We start from the raw sequence: 16857 nt of genomic DNA, 5'->3' as shown, positions 1-16857 counted from the left end.
ACTGGAAGTGCTTCCCGGAGGGGTGCTGAGTGTCTCGCCACCTCGCTGCCCACCCCCCTCCCCAGCCACCTACATCCGCCCTCCCGCCGCCCCCCGCCCTCGGCCCGCGACTCCCGAGCTCCGCCCGGAGCCCAGAGCTGCGGGAGAACGAGGCGGCGGCGGCGGCGGCTTCCTCGGGGGGTTGTGATTCGCTCACAGGAGCCATTGACGGGAGAAGACGAGGCTTTCACGGTGGAATTTACCTCAGGCGAGATCGAACAGCAGCAATAGAAGAGGGGAGCGCTCCTAGAGGGCTGGAAAGGGGAGATTCCTGGCACCTCCCCTCCGGTCGCCGCCTCGGGAGCACGGGCCCAGCCTGCCGACCCTTCCTCTCCCCACTCCAGCTTCCCACCGCCACTCAGCCCTCCGGCCTGACCCTCGCAGGATTGTTCCGAGAAGGCGTGAAGGCTGTGGGTTTGTCCATGGAGACAGGCACCTTTTTCGATCCAGTCGAGGAAGAGGATTTGTTGTTCTCGAAATCGGAGTGAAGGAAACACCGAAGCGAAACTTAAAAAGGAATCCTGCCCTCCCGGAGCCACGGGAGATGCGAGTTGGGCCGCCCGGCTTCGCCGCCGCCGCCGCCGCCACCGCCGCCTCCCGCCGGACTTCGCCGCCGCCGCCGCCGCCACCGCCGCCTCCCGCCGGACTTAGCCCTTCCCAGCAGTCGGGAACTTGTGATCCTCGGCCCCCCCAGTTGAATCCCCTCTCTCCACCTTTCTGCACCCTGGATATGTTTTCTCCCAGACCGGGATATTTTTTTGATATCGTGAAACTACGAGGGAAATAACTGCGGGGCTCTCTTCTTGTCTCCCTGCTTCTCCGCACGGACATGCCTTTAGTTTGGGGCGCTAATGCACCCCATCCTACACGAATGAACCCGCCCCAGCCGCGAGGGAGAGAAATGAAGGGAATTTCTGCAGCGGAATGAAAGCTCTGCAGCTAGGTCCTCTCATCTGCCATTTGTTCTTTCAAACTGCATTGTAATACAGGCTGGGTAAGTCAGACGAGAGAGAAGACAAGCCTCCCGGCCGTGTTTCTCCGCCTGTGTTTACTTTCCATATTTCTTTGCTCTGCTCTCCTGCTTCTTGGCTGGCCCAGGGATGACTTCCTCGCTGCAGCAGCCCTGGCGGGTGCCCTCACTAATATGGACCGTCCTGCTGGTCAGCACTGCGGCCGGTGAGTAGCCCCGGCTGGCGCGTCCCGGCCCCTTCCCTTGTGGGTGGCGAGGGAGGGAGCCCGCAGAGGCTGAGGCCTGCGATCGCCCTTGGATGCGTGCCGCTGATCACTGTGAAGGGAACCGCGACTGTGTACCTGCGTTTCTTAACCGATCCTTCCAGGGAAATAACCTTTCATGTGTTTGTGTAGTTTCGAATCCCCACTCCTATATTCCCCACTCCCCCACACCCCCCCCACAGGGGGGAAAAAAAGACATATTGGGTGTGGTATCTTGACATTTTTAGCTCTGAGGTAATGCCAAGATTAAAAATAATATTTTAATCACCATTGAACAGGGTCTATTATGAGATCTTTTGGAAACAGACCTATAGATTTTTTTTTTTAACATAAAGAAGTGGATTTGGCTTACAGTAAAAAGAACATCAACTATGAAACACACTCGAACCTTATTTTTAGATCACTCTTTGAGAATCCATATTTCTTTTATTATTCAAAAATGTGATTGAATGAATTGAATAAAATGTTGAGAAAGCTAGAACTGTGAAATTCTTAATACATTGTATAATACTGTTAAGTATTATTATCATTAGTATTTTGTTCGAAAGTATTTTAGTAATTATGTTACCATCTTTTCAACCTGGACACTGCTATTTTATATGCTTTTGGAATTACTGTTGAGTTTAAAAGTATTTTCGACCACTTTACATGTAGTCATCTGGCATTCATTGGCTGTCCTGTCATTGAGACAACTTTGACCTCACATCAGACTTATAAGAAATTTGAGCCCTGAAAGTTTTGTCATTTTACTAAAGCTTAAAGAGAAATGGTAATCATGCTTTTCTTCGAATATTTTCTTTTTAGTTTTCAGACACCTTAGAAAAAACCCTCCTGTTCCTTTTGCAATTATTTTTCAAGCAGTCTTTTGATGATTTGCTTTTAGAAATTTTCAAGAGTGAATTGTACATATAATTCTTAAATTTGGCTTAAGATAGCCAAGTAGATGATGTATTTTAAAGTGAGTGAAGGACATGACAGATTTTCTAATTTTTAATTTTTCAAATACGTACTTTTCACATTTGATAAATTTCTCATTGCTATGTTAGACACATGTTGCTTGCTTATTTCTATTTAAAAAGTCAACATTGGATAATACAGAAAATTTGAAGTTTCTTTTTGTGTTTTTGATATTGTTGATTAATGTCTATTATGTTTATGATAAATCTATAGTTGTGTTAAAATAATTTGAACTTCTGAATTAAATATATTTGGAAACATTTTAATGTTCTTAATCATCACAATTTCTTTTGGAATAAAAATGATTTTTCACTAGATTTATTTATATTGTGTTAGTTATTTAAATTCTGTAGCTATAAGCCATGTGGTTCCTGTAAAATGTGAAGAGAATAAAAGGCCGTAAGCTTAAGCAGTTATAAGAGCAGAAATCTCAAAGCATAGACTTTTCAGTGTTCTTTATTATTTTTGACCTTTTTAGAATGTAAATTCTCATTTATAGTTTGACAGGCTTATCTTTTTGTGATCAGAACTGATAAAAGTAAGAGAAAGAACATTCATCTTAAAATAAACTTAATTTCTATTTGGTAAATAAAATATTAGAATACTGTGCCTTAAAAGGAATAGGTTAAAAGAATCATTACTTAAAAATTGTTTAGTCTTTTTTCTTTAGTGTTTACATAGCACTATATGCCAAAATTTGTGAGGCTGGATTTCAGAGCAATAACAATAATAATAATAGTAGTAGCAGTATTTATTGAGTGCTTGCTGTGTGCCAGCAGCTATTCCAATAGTTACATGTATTTTCTCATTTGGTCCTCATGACAATTCTATACTCAAGGTTAAATTGTACTTCTTTAACATGGAAGGTGAATGAAGTACAGAGATTTAAATAACTCAGCAGTCAGTAAATTGTGGAGCCAGGATTATAGCCTGCATCCTTACCTACAACATTAACGATAACAGCAACTTATCTAATTAGGAACATGAGATAGAGTAGTGCCTTCACCAGATCAGCCTTTGAGAAGAGGCAGAAATATGTGACAGGATCTTTGTACCACATTGGTTCTGCAAATGTCATGGTTCTAAATGTTTAAAACTTTGATTGCTTAATATTGGAGTTGCTAGTACAGATTCATTCAGTGCAGGGTGGACTAAAGAGGGCCCGTGTGGATTTGGGGTACATAAATACAGTGATGTAACCAAACAGATGCAAATAGTGCAGCTGAAAGGAAAAAAATACTAGAAGAGTGATAGGACATCCCTCTGGGGTCATGGTTAAATCCTTTATTTCTTTTGAATCCCTCTTTTGTACTTACTCTGTCTAGTTCTTGGATTCCTTAATTCTAAGAACATTTGGTATGCAAAAAATTAGAATTTATAAAAATATGTTGTGCTTATTTGGTTTATAAATGAATTCTTAATTTTAATAAAAGAATACAATACAATGTCATACTTATTTAAGAGGTTAGCTTCTCAAACAAAAAAAAGTTGACAAGCTTTATTTAGACTGTAATGGTTACAAATAAAACATCTAACTACATCCCACCCCACCCTATGCATTCCCCTGAGCAGACTTAGCTACCCTTTACCTCAAGTCTTAGTTCTTTTCCTTCTCCTTCTTGTCCTTCTTGCCATTGTCAGGGACAGAATACTTTCACTTTACCCCTTTAATTCTTCTTGCTGGTGGAATAATTTAAATAACATACAGCAGATTAACAGGAGAAAACCTAATTTTAATACATGTGCACAGCAAATTCACACAAGCATGAAAATTCCAAAGACAGGCAAAATGAGGGAGGGATATATGTCATTTTGGTCTAAGAAGGGGGAGGTAGGCAATTCATATGGACTAAGGTGAATATGCTAAGGTTCCTTTCTGGAAGCAGGTTTCTCTATCTGAATCTCTTTAGGCAGGTAAGGGGGAGATAACAAACTTCTTGAATTGGGCTTTCCATGATTTCAGCTCAAACTAATCTGCATGCCAGGTTGGCACATTCTGGGGAGACTCACTCCTGACCCTCACACCATCCTTGGTGGCCTGGGAGGCTAGGGAGCCCATTGCATTTTGAGTGAATTCATTGTTGGGAGCCACACCTGGAAGGATCTTCAGGACACTTGGAAGGAACTCAGGGCCTTTTCATCACATCATAATTCTCCTTGTCTGGCTCAGATGTGTCCATGGCTGAGCTGGTGTCAATGTCAGTTGATTCTGCCTGGTCAATGTCCACCTGATTAGATTTCAGTTTTACATATACCTCATCAGGAACACACACATTCGAAAGCAAGATTCATCTATTTAGTTAGTGTTCTTGAACAGTGAATGAATATTGTTAAGGAACTGGAAATTTAGTAATTTTTATTTTAGTGTTTTTCAAGATGTGGAGACCACAGCAGGAATCACCTTTGATTCTTGATAATATGCATATTTCTGGCCCCACAGTCTAGATGTACTCAATGGCTCTCTCTGGGAGATAGATAGATAGATGATAGATAGATAGATAGATAGATAGATAGATAGATAGATAGATAGATAGATACTTAAAACCCAAAAGATTCTCACTCGGGCAGGTTTGAGAACCACTGCTTTATTTAATCAGTCTTAATTGTTTGGATTTCTTAAATATCGTGGTTCAGTCAGCTTTTGCTTCATAATAATTGGCAACCACAAAATCATAATGGCATACAACAATAAGCATTTATTCTACTCGTCTCATTCTGGGGCCCAGACTGGAGGGGAAGGGTAACATCTCTTCTCGGGGAAGCTTGTCTCATGACGATGACTGAAGTACAAGAGAATAAGCCCGATCCCACCAGCCATTTTCAGATCCTGGTGCTCTAACATTCCGGTGGCCAAGGGCAAGCAAAGTACACTTTGCCTATAATGAAGCTATGGTATTATATGGATGCGTGATGCTACTGCCGGGGAAAGAAGAATTGGAACCTTTAATCTACCACATATGATCAGGAAGATCGTTCAGGAGGGGAACTTCTCTTTATCATTTGAACAGAGTCAAACTCTTAATTATACCTTTGCATAAAACAAATAACTTTGGTCTCTACAAAAGCTATCCTGATCCGTGGGGTGATATGGTGGTAGTGCTATTGGTGTTGGGGTGTATGTGAAATGTGGTGAGAGAGATTTATTCCACACCAGGACAACAGCTCTTCTTCATTAAAGGTGAACTTTCTTAACAGTGAAAGAGAAGAAATTGAATATTGCTGTGATGGGTAAATTCTAACTATATATAAAAGGTATAGAGTGAAGTCAGTGTAAATTGGTTAATTTTGTAACTAGCCAAACCACTTATTTTGGCCCTTACTCATATACTGCCGTGCTGTTGAATATCAGTTTTATGTATTTTCCTTGTCTTCCCAACTGATTATTGCCTCTAGAGGACAGGGTTTGTTCTTAAATTGTTTTGTAATCTACCATATTACTCTACCCATAGAGGATGTTTAAGAAATTCTAAATGAATGAATAGTAAAAAGGAATTGGAGCCAGGAAGTATTCTAAGAGTGCTCCCTTACTCATGTGAGGTATTAGGAATTCATTCTTTCTTTGTCCCAGTTTCTTCAACTATAATAAAGAAATTTAAGTGGTATAGTAGGAAAACTACTGCCTTGAGTTAATGAGATTCTGGATACTATGTGATCTGGGCAAATAGCTTACTTAACATAGTTTTCTCAATAGTCATATGGGATTAGACTAGATTATGTTTGAAAGGCAGATTCCTGGGCATCACCCAGACCCACTTAATCTGAATATTTGGACAGTGAGTTTGGGAATCTGCATTTTAAACATACATCCCCGGTATATCTTATGTATCTTAAAGTTTGAGAATTACAGCATCTAAGATTCCTTCTGTGAGGTTTTACTTTTTTTTCTTTTTGTGCTAATTTTAACCTATTCTTAATCTTTTATTCAGTCAACATTGGTACCAGACATTTCTTATTTCATACTTTACCCAAAACCTTTTTCTTTCTTAAAATTTGCACAATTTTTTTCCTTGCCTTTTTTTGGTCTTAAAGATAATGTTATTTAATGAAAAGTGCTTTGCCTCACCCGATATTTATATTCATTTAGCATGTACTTTTATTTTGGCCATTTTATTTTCTGCTTTTTCCTGCCATAAAGAATAATTACCTGTTAGTAGAAAGAGGTGGTTTCACTCTTAGTAAATTTGGATAAGAATTGGTGATAAAATATAAATAAAATAATTAGTGCTAAACAATTTACATTAAGCTAAATAGCATTGTTTTGGTTTTAGTTACAAATTAATATTCCACAGAGTCCTCCAGGTGGATAATTGAATATATTAAATTTCTATCCACCAAAGAAGAATTGTATTTTGATTTGATTGATGTTTGCTGGAAATAAAATTATAAATGCTATGATATCTAGGAATTCATGGTTATTGACCATTTTGCATAGCATTTACACTTGTCGAAGAGACACTCATATTACTAAACTATTTCCCCCTTCTAGTTAAATGGTCTAGTCTTTGAATCCCTCCTAGAAGCAATGAAGATGATGCTGGTAGAATTTTAAATGCAATAGACTTGATTTTTTTTTAACTTTTTTTTTTGGTCTGAGGTGGAGGTGACAGCTAAAACTACTGGATTACAACAATACGTATACAATTTATGGATGGTCTATGTGATGTTAGAAATAAACCTGTAAATAAATAACATGAACATATTAGAACACATTGCCTTATCAGAATGATTAGAAAACACCTATTTGCTTGCTCTTAATTTTACTTAATACAGTAAGTGTTTGACTAGACCCAGTTTCTATTCCAATATGCACCCGTAGGAGCAGCTGGAAGGATGGGGGGCACAATAGGATAGATAACATATGGAAAGAGAACTAAAATATCCAGTCAGCAAACATTAATTAGTGTTTTCTTTGTGCAAAGTTCTTTTTTAAATGTTGGTGGACACTAAGAAAGATAAGAAGTGCTGCATCTCCTCCCCCAGCCATGCCAATAGCCTATATCTCTTTCTGAAAGAGAATTAATTCTCATGCCATTTGAAGAAAGGGTAGGTATTTTGCGAACACTTAGCATTGTATTATTTCTTCTTTCAGTCTGTCTTTCGGGATGAGAAATTCCTGTAGGTATTCTGCAGCACAGGAAAAGAGACTATGTTCCTGTGGCATCTTCTAGCAAATCTCTACCCTCCTTTTATATCTTTATTCTCTGGCAGCCTTCTTGAAAGAACAGTGAACACTTCTTGACTTCCTTATCCTCAATTCTTTACTTGACCCTCTAGTGTGATGTATATTATTAGGTCAGCAGTGACTTTCTAATCTACAAATCCAGTCATTTTTCAATCTTGTTCTCTGACTTTTTTACTGAATTTGACAGTTTTGATCACCCTTTCTTTAAAATACTCTTTTTCTGACTTTAGTGACTTTGCATTCTCCTGGTTCTATATCTTCTCCATTCCCTCTTCTCTCTAAATAGATATTGTTTTGTTTTGTTTTATATTTTTTTAATATGCCACATTTTATTTTATTTGTTTTTAATTTATTTTTATTATGGTGACATTGGTTCATGAAATCCAGTAAGTTTCAGGTGTACAATTCAATAGTAAGGCATATATATATTGCATTGTATATTCACCACCCATAGTTAGATTGCTTTCTGTCACCACATATTTGACCCCTTTTGCCCCATCTGCCTCCCTCCTGTTTTGTTTTGTTTTAAATCTCCCTAGATTGTCTTTTCTCTTATTGCTACTCCTCTCCCAGGCTTTGGCTTTAATTATTCCTAAAATTAGATGATTTCCAAGTCAAGCAGGCAACCAGAATCAGAAGCCAGAAAGATTTGAATTTCTTGCCAGTGGTACCATTAGCTGTTTTCTCTGGGCAAATCACGTCTTTTGTTCTCAACATCCTCATTTGTAAAGTAGGGAGGTAGGCCTGTGTGATGCTTATAGTACTTACAGCACTTTTGCTTATGATATGAGAAAAGTCAGTGGTATACTTAGTTACTAGTAAATGAATAGCACTTTTTTAATGATATGTATTTTGTTATTACTGAGAATATAGTACTTTGAATTTAGCTTAGGTTGGAGAAAACTGTTGGGTATTCTGAAATTGTAAAAGCATTACTTTGAAAGAAATGTAAATTAATGTTTTGCAAATATATCTTGATTATATTGAATTCGGACCATAAAAGTGTTGTAAATAAAAGCTCTTCAGGGATATGCTTTAATGAAAATATAAGAACAATCTATAAATATAAAGGGTGCTTTTAAAATAGTTGAAATTCTAGAATTTGAGTTGGAGAGGACCATAGGGTAGACCTTATTAAATAGTTAGAAGTTTTGTTTAGTAAGACTTCTCTACAATCTTGTCTTTCATTTTAATTTTATAGTAAATAATGCCAAGGTCAGTTTCAGCTCAACCTTCGACCTAGTTATTCTACATTCTAAATCAGTGAGATCTAATTGATATTATTTTAACTTTAGGTTGGTAAGTTTTTGAAACAGCTTTATTAGGATATAATTCAAATACCATACAACTCACCTATTTAAAAGTGTCTAATTCAATGGTTTTGGTATATTACATTATTAACTTTTTAAAATTAGTGTAAAACATATATAACATAAAATTTGCCATTTTAACCATTTTCATATGTACAATTCAGTGGCATTAGTTACATTCACAAGGTGATACAACCATCACCGAATGTTTTTGTCATACCAAACAGAAACTCTGTAACCATTAAGCAGTAACTCCCAATTCTCCCCTCTTCCCAGCCCCTGGTAACTTCAAATCTACTTTCTGTCTCTATGAATTTACCTACTCTAGGTATTTCGTGTAAGTGGAATCATACAATATTTGTTCTTTTATTACTGGCTCATTTTGCTTAGCAGAGTGTCTTTAAGTTTTATCCATGTTGTAGCATGTGTCAGAATTTCATTGCATTTTAAGGCTGAATAATATCCCCTGTATGTATATCCTACATTTTGTTTAGCCATTTATCTGCCGGACACCTGATTTGTTTCCATATTATGGCTAAAGTGAACAATGCTGCAGTGAACATTGGTTTATAATTATCTGTTTCATTCCCTGCTTTCAGTTTCTATGTGTATATGCCTAGGAGTATATTGCCAAACCTTATGATAATTCTATGTTTAGGTTTTTGAGGAACCACCAAATTGTTTTCCACAGTGCCTATGCTATGTTACATTCCTACCAGCAATTTACATGATTCCAGTTTCTCCATAGCCTTGCCAACACTAGTTTTCTGTATTATTTTAAAAATATTATTTATTATAGCCATCCTAATGGCTGTGAAGTGGTATCTCATTGTGGTTTTGATTTGCATTTCTTTTTTTATTTTATTTTATTTTTATTTTTTGAATTAAGTTTATTGGGTAACATTAGTTAATACAATTATATAATTTTCAGGTGTACATTATAATTTGACATCTATATATTCTATTGTATGATTACCACCCAAAGTCCAGTTTCCTTCACCTATCATATATTTGATCCCCTTTACCCACTTCACCCTCCCCATACCCCTCTATAGTTGCATTTCCCTTTTGATAAATGATGTTTAGCATCTTTTCATGTGTTTATTGATCATTTGTGTATCATCTTTGGAGAGTTGTCTATTCAAGTCCTTTGTTCATTTTTTCTTTTAAAAGAATTTTATAAACCTATAATTGACATAAGCATGGTAGGTTTAAGGTATACAGTGTTATTGATTTGATACATTTATATGTTGCAGTATAATCACATTACCTAATACCTCTATTATGTCACATAATTCTTTTTTATGGTGGTAACAATTGAAATCTAGTCTCTTAGCAACTTTGAAGTTTATAATACAATATTAATGTCTGTAATCACTATTCTGGACTTATTTATCTACTGGTTGCACATCTGTACCCTTAAACATTTGTCTACTTTTTAATTGGATTGTTTGTCTTTTTGTTGTTGAGTGATCAGTGTTCTTTATATATTTTGAATATTCCCTCTCAGATAGATAATTTTCAAATGTTATAGACTGAATGTGTCCCTTCTAAAATTCATATATTGAAATCATAACCCCCAAGGTGATAGTATTAGATGGTGAGGCTTTTGGGAAATGATTTGATCATGAGGGTTTAACCCTCATGGTTGGGATTGGTGCCATTATGAAAGAGACCTCAGAGAGATCCCTTTCTCCTTCCGCCATGTGAGGATATAGCAAAAAAGATGGCCACCTAAGAATGGGTTCTCACCAGGTACTGAATCTGCTGGCACCATGATCTGAGTTTTCTTTTATCTCATTGAGTTTCTTTATAACTGCTATTTTGAATTCTCTATCACTTAGATAATAGTCTTCCATGACTTTGAGTTTGTTTCTTGGAAATTGTCATTTTCTTTCTGTCTTATCATGTTATCTTGGTTGTTCATGGTGCTTAAAATGGGTTGTTCCTCTCCCTGAGCCTTTGAAGTAGTGAACTCTTAGGTACCATTTTGATTTTAACAATTAAACAGGTTGATTGTTTTGTTTTCCAGTAGATGGTACTGTAGCACAAGTTTTTGTTTTCTCTTACTTGCACTTCTTGCACCTCTGGGGTCTCAGTGATGGGGGGTGGGCTAGCTGTGGTTGTGGGAGTTGCCACCTGAGTGATTCAGGTAGTTGGTGTTCCCGCTGTGTCCAGGTCACATGGGTCTAGGCACCACCACAGTGATGGAGGGATGTGGCAAGTGGAGGGGAACCTGGTTCTTGAGCCCACTGCACTCACTATTATATGGTTTCCTATGGCCTCTGGCGCAGCTATGCTGTAGCTGTCAGACTGTAGGCGCATCTTTGCTGCTGCTACCAGGGTCCTCAGTCGGATTGGTGCCAGATTCTTGAACACTGACAATGCTTCTGCCCCTCTTACCTTCCATAGGGCTGTAGTCTGGGGACACTCCAACTCCTCCAATACTTCTGCATTAACTGGAGCCACAGGCTTAGTTATGGTGGCTGGGGAATTGTGTCTGTGAGCACTGTTCCTCTTCTTTCCCCAGTCCTGCTTCCACTACACATTCCAGTATGCTCACCTTCAGATATACTGGATTATTCAGATGTTTGTTGAGCAGAGGAACTGAGTAGTTGTAGATTTAAGGGAAGATACACAGGGGTCTTCTCACATCACTATGATGTTGATGTTACTCCAAAATCTTTTAATTTTGATGAAGTCCAATTTATCCATTTTGTTATTGTTGTGCACGCTTTTGGTGCCCTATCTAAGAATTCATTGCCAAATTTAAGGTCATTAAAGACTTATTTTTATTTATTTAGTTATTATTTATTATTATTATCTGTGCCTATACCACCTGGTCTTCCTAGGTGGTCTCCCTTCCAAGTACTAACCAGGCCCGACCTTGCTTAGCTTCCAAGATCAGATGTTGGGCTTGTTCAGGGTGGCATGGCTGTAGACCATGGACCGTGTCTCCACTGGGACGTGAACCCAGGACCTTTTGTGTGTAAAGCAGATGTGCTAACTGCTACACTGTGGAACCATGTCCTATTTTTTTCTTCTAAAAGTTTAATGGCTTTGGCTCTTATGCTTAGGTCATTGATTAATTTTGAGCTAATTTTTGTATGTGGTGTGAGGTAGGGATCCAACCTTCTTGGATATTTTGCATTTGGAAATCCAGTTGTGCCAGTGCCATTTATTGAAGAGACTGTTCTTTCCTCATTGAGTGGAATTGACATTCTTTTAAAAAACCAATTGGCTACAAATGTATAGATTTATTTCTACTCTCAATCCTACTCCATTGGTTTATAAGTGTATCCTTTTGCCAGTACCACACTGTTTTGATTACTATAGCTTTGTAGTAATTTTTAAACTTGAGACGTGTGACTCTTCCAACTTTGTTCTATTTCATCAAGATTGTTTTAGCTATTTAGGGCCCCTTGCGATTTCAAATGAATTTGAGGATTATCTTTTCCATTTATGCAAAAAAAAAAAAAAAAAAAAGTCCGTTGGAATTTAGATAGGATTGTTTGAATCTATAATTAGTTTGGGTAATATTGGCATCTTAATATTAAATCTTCCTATCCATGGACATAGAATATCTTTCTATTTATTTCGGTCCTCTTTAATTTCTTTTAGCAATGTTTTGTGATTTTTAGTGTACAAGAGTTTCACTTCTTTGGTTAAATTTATTTCCAGGTATTTCATTCTTTGGTTAGTGTATTTTTAGTAATTTGGTGGACTCTTTCTTGCACTTATTGATAGGGAAAATGATGGAAAAATTTACTTTTGATATACTTACGGCATTTAAATTTGTTACTAATGATATACTTATTTTTATTGACTTAACCATTCTTGTTCTGAAAATCTGATAAAATAACTGATTACTTAAGTTTTATTTTATAGTACATGTATTGTTGAAGAGGATTTTGATTATTATACTTGAACTTATGACTAAACCTACAAGAATAACTTAAAATTTTTTTGTTAGTTTTATTTCTTTCTTAGAGATAAACTGAAAATAAATTTCATTATGGCATACATGAAATAAAATGATTTTTATCAGTGTACTAGTCCTAAATAAGCTAGTAGGAATATTTTGGGAATTTCTGTTGTACCCTTATAGATATGGTTCAGATAGGATTTGGCATGTGGTAATCCCAGTTTAATAAACCATGAATTTGTTTTCTACATTTTGGTTTCTTGTTTCACAGTTGTAGTAGTTGACAGGATTAGGCAATTGTGATTTTTTTCTCAAAAAAAAAAAAAAGGTTTAAGGCATCTAAGGAATAGTTCTTTTATTGAATCCTTATAACACACTGTTTTATAGAGCATTTTTGATCAGATGTCAGTTGCTAAAAATGAAGAGAAATTTTCTCTCCTTTAAATTTTGATAATTACATTAATTTTTCCTGTGCCCACCCTAGCTTTTGTAAATTCATTTTTAAATTACTTTACTGATAGTTTGTTGGGTGTTGCTCCTTCCTTTTTGTATTTTTATGTTTATATTACAATAAAACATGCAGAATGTTCTTTGAGCAATGCATCTGATGGACCCAGAAAGGAATTTCATTAACTAAAGAATTATAGGGTGTTGCCAAGGAATTTCACAGTCTATCAGTGAGGAATAATATCATCTTGAAAGATGTGAAGTAAAGATGTGATTATTCAGCATCCTTTTTGAAAGATGTTGTAATTTAGCATCCTTTCATATTTAGCACTATACTAGCACAATAAATTATGCTTCTGAGGATGCAAATATGACCTATGTAGAAGTAAGAAAAATAAATCTCCTTCGTTCCAGTTGGGACATCTAAATGAGCTGAAGGGTCATCCATAAACTTCTCTAAAGAAATTTCCTTTTTTGAGGTAGTTGTCAGAGTGTCTGGGGTCTTTGTGATGACTATGTAATTTCTGTAGTGCTACTTTTTAAAGACCCACTCTTCCTTTCCTCTCTTCTTCCCTTCCTCTCTTCCTGCCTATCAAGCAACCAGTATAAGATAAGGTGAAGAAACATAGTAAGTCTTTTTAGATATATTTTCTATTCCTTGTTTTTACATATTCAACGCTGTTCTGTATTAGTCCTTAATGCATACTTCTCTTCTATTGAATTTTAGAGGAATTTAACACTGTATTACTCATTCAGTAATTGATATATACCTGTTTTTTTATCTAGGTATTTATTTCCCCAGTCATATTTATAAACTTTTTGAAGGAAAGTGGGTTTTGTGTACCCTCTTCTTAGCAGAGATCAAGAGATATGCCATATTCCAGTGGTTCTCAAATTTTAAGATGCATCAGAGTCACTTGGAGGGCTTGTTGAAACACAGATTGCTGGGCCTCACCTCTTGAATTTCTGATTCTGTAGGTCTTAGGGTGGGGCTTGAAAATTGCATTTCTAACAAGTTCCTAGGAGTTTCTAATAGTATGAGTTTGAATTCTATACTTTGAGACCACAGCCATAATAAATGTCTGTTGAATGATATTGGTTGAACCAACATATATTTGTCTTGAATGCTCTTCTTAGAAACATCTCCCATAACTGTGGGGGTTTTATGAAGGTCTTTGAAAGGTACTGATTTATTTGTTGTTGGCCAGTAGTTCGAAAAGCGTTATTCTAATGTACTTTAAAATTTGAGAACCAGTGATGTATACAGTTAGTTTAGAGTCTCTAGTCTTAATGAGAGATTTATATCAGAATCATCCTGGGGGACTTTTTCAATATAGATATGCCTGGCCTGGCTCCAACCCTAAAGAATGAAATGACTTATTAGGTCCTGTGGGGTTGTGGTACGTGAATATTAGAAGACTGCTCAGGTGATACTAATAGGAACTTCTGTTGGAACCACTGGTTTAGTGCTTATGAAATATGTTAATACAATGCTGGAATCGATCAATAAGTAATTTGGACACTTTGAATTCTACCATATTTCTTGGTGTGACTCACTTTTTCTTATATAAAAGACACAAGATGTGTTTGTACATGTACAGGAGAAGAGAGAAGAGATAGAAGTATTTTGGAAGCATATAATTTTTCTTTATAGGAACTTATATAGTTAAGGTATTCCTAAATCATTATACAAATGTTACTTGAACCAGACTAACTTAGTATATGTTTATCATGTTTGAACCCTACATAAAAATTAAGAAATCCATTAACATTGGTTCATTGGGCGATGGAACTTGGAAGCTGAGAGATGGGACTAAGGGAGAGTTTTCAGTGCCTTATGCACCTTTTGAATTTTGGATCATGTGAATGTATTATCCATTTAAAATTGACATGAAATTAAAACTTAAGAAAAATTTAAATACTTACATTTTTCTTATTCCAAAAGCTGTACAGAGGAGAAAATGTAACTTTACAGTGGAGAAATCTGGGAAACTACCTCAAGTAATCAAAATTAATACAATCATTAATTAGTCATGTTGATAGTATTACTGATATGATGTGAGAGAATGACACTTCATCTCTGTGGTTTCCCCTCTATAAAACTCACAGCTTTAGTCTAACTAACCAGGAGAAAAACATCAGTTTCAAAATGAAAGACATTCTACAAAATACCTGACTAGTATTCCTCAAAACTGTCAAGGACAAGGAAAGTCTGAGAAACTGTTATAGCACAGAGGAGTCTAAAGAAACATGATTACTAAATACAATGTGATATCCTAAATGATGTCTGGAAAAAGAAAAAGGACATTAGGAGAAAATTAGTGAAATACGAATAAACTGTGGAGTTTGCTTAATAGTGAAGTACCAGTATTGGTTCATTAGTTGTAACAAATGTACCATAGTAATGTAAGATGTTAATAATGGGGAAACTCAGTGAGGAGGGGTATACAGGAAATCCTCTGTACTATCTTGACATATTTTTCGTAAAGCAAAAACTACTTTAAAATAAAAGTTTATGAAAAATGTACATGCTTATTCACAGAAATACAACAAACAAGAAGGAAAATGAAAAGATTCAGAATCCTACTTACCCAGATGTAAGAACCCTTAATACTTTATTTTCTTTTAAACCCTATTCCATATACACATTTTAAAGTGATACTATATATATACTATATGTACATATAAAATGATTATATACACATATATACACACATGTATAGGTGTAACTTTGAAACATGCTTTTTTATGGTGCTATATTATAATCAAACTACTTATTAAAATATATTTTTTTTATAGGGGCAAAAATATTTGAATATGTTTAAAACTTGTTGAATATATTCTCACTGACTCTTCATATATATTTTTCTCAGGATGTATTCTAAGTAGAGTACATTTTATTTATACAAAGGGCAGTCCTTTTTCTCCTTCAAATGGATCTGTTACCCTGTTTCTTTGAAATACTATGCCATCTACTCAATAAATTCTTTTAAAAATTCTATAAACATTCTATAATAAGGAACTGGTAGACTTAAGTTACAATTATTCTACTATGGCTAGTGCCTTTAAGAGTCTATATTATATGTCAAATTACATTGCAATGAGATGTTAAGAGAATTATTTCCAAAAGAACTAATGTAAAAGTTTACACACACGTCTAGAGTCTCAGTGTCCAACCCTATCCATTAACCTTGTCTTGAGAATGTTAAGAAACACTGAAAATGCAAATTGTTAAGCTATAATACCAAATTCATATAATCATTCTCACCTTAAATGTATTGACTGTGGGTTTGATGGAAGAATTATGGAACGTGCCAAGGGCATTTGCCATAATAGTTTTAGATTGAGTTAGGTGTTTAGGGGAGTAGAAGGATCATATACACACATATTTATTTCTGTCATTTCCATATCTATATCGCGAAGGTTAGATGCAGATGGAAATTGACAAATTTTGGTTTGTTAAAGCTAGAAGGTTTTCTTGTTTATCTTTCAAGACAGTAGTTTCTCCTTATAATCTTAGTGTCAAATATATACATGATAATATACCTTCATTCTGTCCCAGCAATTTCAGTGCAAAATAAGATGATTTAGAGCAAAATGTGACCTATACAAATTACATAAGTATGAAGGAATATATATATAATTTGAGCAATAATCTAAACTCTCCTTTCTTTTTTCTTGTTATAGTTTTTTTTTTTAACATATATATTTTTAGGCGAGGCAAAAATATATATTTATTTTTTATACCTATGGCACCTGGTCTT

The 16857-nt window shown here is 35.9% G+C and overlaps 1 protein-coding gene and 1 pseudogene across 1 annotated transcript in view; one reads left to right on the top strand and one right to left on the bottom strand.

The window, feature by feature from the left end:
- The first annotated feature begins 715 nt into the window (after positions 1 to 715).
- Positions 716 to 16857, top strand: part of BMPR2 (bone morphogenetic protein receptor type 2) — a 152396-nt gene continuing 136254 nt past the window's right edge. The window contains exon 1 of the mRNA XM_011369134.2: positions 716 to 1215. Within this exon, the coding sequence (XP_011367436.1) occupies positions 1140 to 1215 (76 nt within the window). The 5' untranslated portion in view covers positions 716 to 1139. The remainder of the gene's footprint in view (positions 1216 to 16857) is intronic.
- On the bottom strand, positions 11549 to 11664 carry LOC111745100 (annotated as a pseudogene).

Source organism: Pteropus vampyrus, unplaced genomic scaffold (assembly GCF_000151845.1).
Source record: "Pteropus vampyrus isolate Shadow unplaced genomic scaffold, Pvam_2.0 Scaffold146, whole genome shotgun sequence".
NCBI classification, from domain to species: Eukaryota; Metazoa; Chordata; class Mammalia; order Chiroptera; family Pteropodidae; genus Pteropus; species Pteropus vampyrus.
The sequence above is the reverse complement of the archived record's forward strand: the minus strand, read 5'-3'. Positions and strand labels throughout refer to the sequence as shown.